We start from the raw sequence: 9,052 nt of genomic DNA, 5'->3' as shown, positions 1-9,052 counted from the left end.
TTTATTTATTTGTTTATTGGTTTTTTTCACTATATACACACATCAACAAAAGCAAACAAAAACAACCCACCCCAAACAAACAAGAAGCACAACAGTGTCAACACAGAATAAAATTAAAGAGAAAAAAAGAAAAACAAAAAAAACAAAAAAAAACTATACAGACAGCCCATATACACAAAGTACAGACAGATAATCCCAGGTAACATCTTAAATAGTCAAAGCTTCCAGACAACCAAGTGAACGATATATAGAATGTAAAGAAATAAAAAGAGAAAAAAGAAAAAACAAGTAAATTAATAAAATAAATAAAGATTACAGTCTCTGTAAGAAAGATTGTATTGGGTCCCAAATCCCCCAGAATCTGTCTGACCTTTGATGGAGATCATGAGTCAGCTTTTCAACTAAAACAATATCAGAGATTTGTGAAATCCACATATCAACAGTGGGGGCCTGCGGTGCTAACCATCTCAGTAAAATGCATTTTTTGGCCAGAAATAAGAGGGTTACAAGCAAATGTTTAGTATCTGCGTTATATAAAATTTCCGAAGTATGATTAAAAAGACAGAAAGAGGGAGTTAGTGGGAACCGTTTACCAAAGATCTCCTGTATCATCAGATGAACTGCTTTCCAGAAAACCTGAATACGGTTACAAGACCAAAACAGATGAATAAATGTGCCCCTATGTGTTTTACATTTACAACAAAGATCCGAAGTATCTGGAAACATCCTCCGAAGGCGAACAGGTGTATAATAAGTTCGGTAGAAAAATTTAAAGTTCTGCTCATGTATAGAAATTGAGGTGCAGCTGGGAAAAATCCCAATACAAATTTCCTCCCAATCTGCTAGATCAAATTTCAGCCCTAGATCATGTTCCCACACCAGCTTCATAGCATCGTAAGCTGAGGAGTCAGAGCCAGATAATAAACTATATATCTTGGAGATAAGTCCCTTGGGAGATTTGGTCATGACAATTATATTTTCTAACTCTGACAATCTTGTACGTAAGGCTCCTGTTCTCCTGAGAGAGTTCACAAAATGACGGATCTGTAGGTATTTATAAAAATCTCTATTAGAAATATTGAAATCGGCCTTAATTTGTTCAAAGGATTTAACAGAGTCAGAATCCAGTATGTCCATAATAATTGACAGACCCCTAGATGACCATTCAGACAGGCCAATATTTCTAATCTCCGCTGGTAAATCTGGGTTCAAGGTTAGCGATGACCAAGAAGAGAGGGTGGGAGAGATATTAAGATATTTCTTCACATCTCGCCAAGCCAGCAAGGTATTATAAACAATAAAGTTGCTTCTGAGATGGGGTATTTGGTCAATGCCACTTATAAAGAAGAGAGAATTAAGTTTGCTGGGGAGACAAGATTGGGATTCCAGATCTAACCATAAAGAGTTACATCTATTCATAAACCAATTTGAAATTATTTTAAGTTGTGCTGCCCAATAATAAAGTTGCAGGGATGGTAATGACAATCCTCCAAGATGTTTTGGCTTAGTTAGTGTAGAAAACTTAACTCTTGGGTGTTTATAGTTCCAAACAAAGCGAGATAGATGAGAATTCAGTGACTTGAAGTGTGCAGGAGATAGATAGCAGGGAAGATTTTGATATAAATAGTTAAGTCGTGGGAGAATATTCATTTTTATAATATTGATTCTCCCTAAAAAAGAGGACGGCAAAGGAGCCCATTTTATTAAGTCGTGTTTTATCTTCTGAATTAGAGGTGAATAATTAGCTCCAAAAAGATTATTCAGATCAGGTGGGACAGAAATACCCAGATACTTGAAGCCTCTCATAGACAATTGAAAGGGAGATTGCGTGAGGTTTTCTGAAGGGATGCCGAAAGGAGTGGCGACAGACTTTCCCAAGTTGATTTTATATCCTGACAAAGCGCTGAACGTGGCCATAGATTCCAAGATGGCTGGAATTGATTTCTCGGGATTGCACATATATAGAAGTACATCATCTGCGAATAGTGAAATTACATGATTCCTACCGCCTATATTGATTCCAGATACATCTGGATTAGTCCTGATAATCTCGGCCAGAGGTTCTATAAACAATGTAAACAGTAAGGGTGAGAGGGGGCACCCCTGCCTACAACCCCTATGAATCTTAAAGGGCTCAGACATCAAGCCATTTGTGTTAACTGAGGCTGTTGGGTCTGAATAAAAGCTTTTAACCAGGTTGATGAAATTTGGGCCCAGGCCGAATTTATGTAACACCTGAAAAAGAAACTGCCATTCAACTCGGTCAAAGGCCTTCTCGGCATCAAGGGAAACAATTACTGCAGGCTTTTTGTGAGTGTTAAGGTACTGAACAACATTAAGAACGCGTCGTATATTGTCTGTGCCATATCTCATTTTTATAAAACCTGCCTGATCTGGGTTTATTATTTTAGGAAGGATATTTTCCAATCTCCGGGCCAATACTTTTGCTACAATTTTATAATCAACGTTAAGCAAACTAATAGGTCTGAAGGAGGAACAATCCAGGGGACTTTTACCTTCTTTTAAAAGAAGACTGATGGAAGCGTGTCTCCACGAGGGGGGGATGCCGTTCCTCAAAATGTCATTAACAGCGGGCATTAATATTGGTTGAATCTCTGGCCAAAATGATTTAAAAAATTCCAATGGAAACCCATCAGGTCCAGGACACTTCCCATTTGGCATAGATTTAATTGCAGCCCAAACTTCCTCCGGGGTGATTGCAGCATCTAAAAAGGCCCGATCCTCTCCCGTAACAGAGGGTAGAGATATATTGCTCAAATAGGAGGTGATATCTTCCGGGTCAGCCATATCTGTATTGTATAGAGATGTGTAAAAATCCCGGAAAGTGCTGTTAATGATTTTAGGGTCATATGAAACGTCTTCGTTTTGCGTTCTTATCATATTGATTAAGCGACTATTGTTTTGGTTTTTCAATAAGTGAGAAAGCATGCGACTGGGCTTATTACCAAATTCATAGTATTTCTGTTTAGTATAAAGTAGTAGTTTCTGAACTTGGCGGGTGTAGTCTATATTAAGCTCAGATTTAACAGCCATTAGTGCCTTTAAATTTGATAATATTGGTGATTGTTTGTGTATTTGTTCTAGTCGAATCACCTCTTTTTCAAGGTTATTTCTTCTCTCCGCTCGAGCCGCTTTTTGGTGAGAGCAGTAAGAGATAAGATAGCCGCGCAAAGTAGCTTTTGCTGCATCCCAGATCATAGCAGAAGATACAGGAGATTCCTTGTTGTCAAGCCAGAACTGCAATAAGTTATTCCGGACAAAGTTGCGAAAGGGTTCATTATCTAAAAAGGAGGTATTGAATTTCCAAGTAAAAGTTCTAGACATACGTAATACTGGATCAACACTTAAAAATACTGGTGCATGATCTGACAAGACTATGGGGTCTAAGTTACAACTTTGAACTAAATGTAAAAGCGACTTGGGGATAAAAAAATAATCCAGCCTAGAATAGGAGTTATGGGGATGTGAATAAAATGTATAGTCCCTTGTTTTAGGATGTAGATGTCGCCAAATATCTATCAAACCAGTATCTGTGCATAAGTTTTTCAGGACAGCTGAAGCTTTCGGGTTCGGCAATTTCGCAGCGGAGGACCTATCCAGAGATGCGTTCATTACGCAATTAAAGTCACCAGCCAGAAAGCCAATTCCTTTGCAATGATGGTTAAACAATAAGATCATTCGTGATATAAACTGGGGCGAGTCATCATTAGGAGCGTATACATTGAGAATAGTTATATGTTGTCCATGGATCGACCCTGTAATTAGAATAAATCTCCCCTCTGAATCCTTCTCCTCATGCTCCAGAATAAAAGGAAGATTCTTATGTATGAGAATGGCCGTACCCTTCTTGTTTTGTGAATGGGCGGAAAAATATACATTACCTACCCAGTCCCTTTTAAGTTTCAAATGTTCTGTAGCAGATAACCTAGTTTCTTGTAATAATGCTATGTCGAGTGTATTTTTTTTCAAAAAAGTCAAAACCTTTTTCTTTTTGATCACATGACCCAGTCCCTGTACATTCCAGGTAACAATCCTAAGAGAGCCAGACATACAAACTATAAGGACAGAGAACAGTTCTTAAACACTGGGTGTCATATTTGAATAAGTTGGGCTGTGCATAGACATTTGTATATATAAAAAAGAAAAGAAAAAAAACACATCTAAGTTCCTGACATTTAACATAAAAACAAATAAAATAAATGAAATACTGAATCTGCAAACAGCAGCGTTCACCCTCCCCTATCCTGTCCCCAAACGACAGAAAAGAACAACCCAAAAAGATGTCACTAACGTTTCCAAACAGCATACAACTCCCGGTTCTAGGTTCGAACACAGCGACAACCAGATGCTCAAAACACCATCCGTGGTCCAGGCAGGAAAGAATAATAAAAAGAAAATAAATAAAATGAAATAAAATCTAGCCACGCTGAGAGGCCTCCCAACGTAATAAGTTCAAAAAGAAGAAAAAACGAGAATGTTTTTAGGTCTCAGCACGGGTATAAAGTCCATCTTCCTCCAAATTTCCTGAATAAAGCAGGAAAAAAGAAACAATAATAAACAGGGTACCTCATTTAAGCGAGTCCAGAAATGCAGCGGCAGCCTCAGATGTATCGAAAAAACGGATTCGCCCCTCATGAAGACATCTGAGGCGAGCGGGATAAGCGAATCCACGGTATTTGTCGCGGCGGATCAGCTCCTTCACCACAGCACCAAATTCTCGCCTTCTCCTCAGGACCTCCGCCGACAGGTCGGGGTAGAATCTCAGTTGGGAGCCGCCATGGAATATGTCACGCTTCTTCTTTGCTGCATTAAGCACAGCCTCTCTGTGCGAATATCTCAAGAAACGGACCAGGATACTTCGAGGTGGCTTATTCGGGGCCGGAGCAGGAGCCAAAGCCCTGTGGGCCCGTTCGATCTCCAATGCTGGGTGCTCAGCTGGTAAACCGACCAAGGTCGGTAGCATTTCTTGGAGAAAGTCCACAAGCGGAGTGTTGCCCTCTACTTTCTCTGGTAAATTAATGATTTTTAAATTTTTACGCCGACCACGGTTCTCCAGGTCATCTATTTTTAGCTGTAACTGTTCCACTGTTTTTTCCATGGCGGCTATGCTTGTCCCATAGGCGCCGAGGCTGTCCTCTGTCTCGGAGATTCTCCCCTCGGCCTCCTCCATGCGCTTTTCCAAGTCCGCCGTTCTGCTAGAAAGCAGCGACAGGGAGCTCTCGACCGAACCGACAGAAGTCTTTAAATCGCCCAATGCGACATCAATAGTATCGAGTCGGGTGCCTATGGATGCATCCATATCTTTCATCCGGGAGGCCAACGACTTTACCTCAGATAATATCAGCTCCATTGTAGTTTGGTCGGCTAGCTCCGAGACATTAGCACTGACCTCGCCCTGACTTGAATCTTTCGGAACGGTTTTCTTCCTGGTGGAGGAGCCCGACGGGGAAAAAATAGGGAAATCTTTTTCACGTTGTGTTCGAGGCATCCCCGGAATGTTTCAAAGTAGATAAGAACGAGTTTAACTGGAGGTAGATGTAAAATTATTTTTAGCCTGGAGCGGAGAAGAACCCAAAGTTTTCTCCCTTTTCCCCATCTAGTTTCCTTTGTTCTGAGCCAAGTATGTGGCATTGTTCATGAGTGCTGTTTGCTAACTGAAGAAAAACAGTAAAAGGAAAGTTTTGCTTTAGTTGAGTAACTAGGTTCTGTAGCATCTGCAGCGCAAACACAAGCACAGACTTTGCCATTATTATGTTTATTATGCCTGACATGTTTGGTTTGTAGGTTAGGTTAAAGACAGTGCTATGACATCATCGTTTTCAAAGGGTTGCACTTTGGCTGTTGACATAAAGACTCAAGTGTGGCATTAAGACTTTTCCACTCTAGAACCTGTTTTTAAAAAATTGCTTCTGCTTCTCCTACAACGCTATTTCCATGCAGATGCATGGCTAAAATAATGCATAAACTTTCAAGTATTCACAAAACCCCCATTCCGGACCTCACAAACCAGTGTTAAAGGTGAGATGATGAATACTTCACAGCAGGCAGCAAGTGACTGGTTAAAGTGTACACCACAGAGGGACGAGAACGAGGCAAGCAGTCCAAGATGGAAGAAGTGGAAGGTCACAGTCACTTTATTTTGTCTTCACATCTCAATTTGAGCTTTTTTGGCTGGGTCTGTGTCCTTAACTGAGCCAGAGATGGTATGGAACCTGCAGGGAAAATGGGAACAGTGAGGAAACATCACCAGTAAAACATATTTATTCAAAAACAAAAAAAGTACACCTCAGTGGAAAATGTAAGAACCTTTAAGTTAGTCTTTTTCTGAAATCCCTTCCTATTTGAGAAGAGACACCAAAAAGTGTCCAGTCAAGCATGTTTAGTTATTAAGGAGTGGTTACATGCACATAATCATCTTCACCACCATCATCCAGTCACCTCATTTACGTATATTGGTACTGAGTATTTTAAAACTCTAAAAAAAAGAAAAAATATAGAGAATTGTATCTTCAAAGAAAGTATTTCTATTTGTGCACTGCAGACCCTCCAAAAGGTCCCAATCAAAACCATGAGATCAAACTTTTTTCTGTAAATTTGGGGTTTATTACTAAAACTGTGTGCAGGTTCTAAAAGATTTTTGAAATGAAACAACAATGGATTTGAACAGTGTTTTCCCCCAGTTGTATTCCACATTTGTACCGAATGTAATTATGTTAATAGATTTTATCACCCACTGCCAAAGACAAAAAGGCAACAATATTTTGCCCATGTCTGTGTCTATGTCTGTCTGTTACTAAATATGTCTAGTGGTTTAAAGTCTACTGATCAGTTTTTAATGAAGCTCTCATAAAGTAATCATTGGATGTACATCTACAACTGATTACCATTTGTAGTCACCCAAATTTAAGACACCAAGATCAACATTAGCTAACACAAAAATGTCTAGAACTCAGTGCAATTTACAAATATTCAGCTAAAATTTATATGGTTGTATAAAGTGATCTTCAACACATACCGCAAGAACTAACAGATCACACAAGACATTGTAATATCATGTGAGGCTGGGCATAACAGAATTTATAAGGTTTGACCAAAATGGCTATATTGTCACTCCATCTTTTCTCATCATAAGATAATCATAGATAAGGACTCTTGCATGAACAGTGGTGGGCAGCATACATTTCTTCTTGATATTTGACTTTTGTCCTATGATGCTATGATATTCTTGGAATACTGATGGATTTTGTATGTTTACACTTTGCCCTACTCGAGGCCTCTTACCTGACTGAGAAAGTTTTTATGGGCATATTCTCTATTGTCAAACTGTTTGACCTGATGAAGATCCAGTTTGGATCAAATAAACCAGTCCTGTGCTGAGAAATTAGTGTGCAGGCTTTTCTTCATTCCTTGTTTTAATCCCACTTGTTCTCCCAAAGTCATGTTATTGGTTCTTTCTCAGGTTCTGTGACTGATTAGCTCATTGTTCCAGGTGTACAATGACCGCTGGAGATAAATACCAGCTCCTTGCAAGCCTTCACAGAAAAGATCTAGGTCATTATTTTTCAGGTGATTGTTTTAACAGATTAGCTCTACCCAGTTTTATTTGCTTCTGAAGTCCATCCATCCATTCTAACTGCTTTTTTCAATTTGACAATTGTTGGGGTTTTTTTTTTCTTCTATTTTTTCTGTTTTTGTATCACACTAATCTAGAATTTGACAGAATAGGGTAAGATTGATGACCTGGTATATAGATTCTTACACATTTTTTGTACCCTTTTGGTAAAAAAACAAAAACAAAACAAAATTCACAGAAACACATTGAGACTGACAAAAGTAATAAGAAAAATATACTAAAAATCATCTAATGAGGCAACCTATGGGTCACTGCTTTTGAATTTTGGCTCAAAAGAATTATTTAACACAAAAAAAAACTACTACACTACTACTAGACCTAATTTTAGCCCAATATCTGTAAAACTGAGTTATAGACACATTTTGGTTTTTACATTTGGTTAGCTGTGGTGGCCATCTTGAGGTAGTAAATGTACATTCAGTGATTACCTTCTGAAAATTTCATTAAAATCAATCCACTGGTTCATGAGATTTTTTGCTAGCGCACATACAAACACACATACATAGGAAATTGCATTATTTACTACATCTGAAAGGTGGATCACAACTAGTATATGCACTACATATAGACATTTTGATGTTAGAGCTACAATCCCAATACCGAAAAAGCTGGATTGTGTAAAATATAAATAAAAACAGAATGCAATGATTTGTAAATTTCATAAACTCATATTTTATTCACAATTGAACATAATAAACATATCAAATGTTTAAACAAAAAAAAATACAAATTTTTAAATAAAAAAAACAACCAACTTATTTTGTCAACTGATCTTTTGAACAAATCACGAGTTGCTGAGATTTGCAAATCATTGCATTCTGTTTCTATTTACATTTTACACAATGTTCCTACTTTTTGTGAATTTGGGTTTATTTGTGGAAAAGAAATCAATGACTTCTTGATGGGGTGTCCAAATTCGTAGTGGAATAATCCAACCACTAATACTTGAAATAAGATTTCAATCAGATTTGATCTTATACTTAGAAGAGGTAAAAAACAAAGTAAAAAAGTTCTTAGAGTGTCAGAAGGTGGGGATATGGCGGCGAACCCAGAACGCAGACGCATGGCTTAAAGGAACGAAAATTACTTTATTAACTAAAAATGACAAACAAAAAGGCTGGCGTGGCAGCAAAACAAACATTAACTAAATCCAAAAACAAGAAGCAAAGACATGACTAGTACGAACGAACAGGCAAAGCGGAATGATCCAGTGAGGGGTGAATGAGAATGACCGGTTCTTAAAGACAGAGGATAATGAGGAAAATGGACACAGGTGAGTGAGAATACAGGTGCTGGTCATAAAATTAGAATATCATGAAAAAGTAGATTGATTTCAGTAATTGCATTTAAAAAGTGAAACTTGTATATTATATTTATACATTACATACAAACTCATAT

General features: G+C 38.1%; 1 protein-coding gene across 1 annotated transcript in view; it reads right to left on the bottom strand.

Moving 5' to 3' along the window:
- Positions 1-2,458: 2,458 nt before the first annotated feature.
- opn5 (opsin 5) overlaps positions 2,459-9,052 on the bottom strand; it is a gene marked incomplete at its 5' end in the record, with an annotated part of 34,219 nt that continues 27,625 nt past the window's right edge. The window contains 1 exon segment of the mRNA XM_017439368.3: positions 2,459-6,233. Coding sequence (XP_017294857.2) covers positions 6,167-6,233 — 67 coding nt within the window.

The sequence above is a fragment of the Kryptolebias marmoratus genome, linkage group LG19 (genome assembly GCF_001649575.2).
Source record: "Kryptolebias marmoratus isolate JLee-2015 linkage group LG19, ASM164957v2, whole genome shotgun sequence".
Classification (NCBI taxonomy): Eukaryota; Metazoa; Chordata; class Actinopteri; order Cyprinodontiformes; family Rivulidae; genus Kryptolebias; species Kryptolebias marmoratus.
This window is presented reverse-complemented; position numbering and strand designations above follow the sequence as displayed.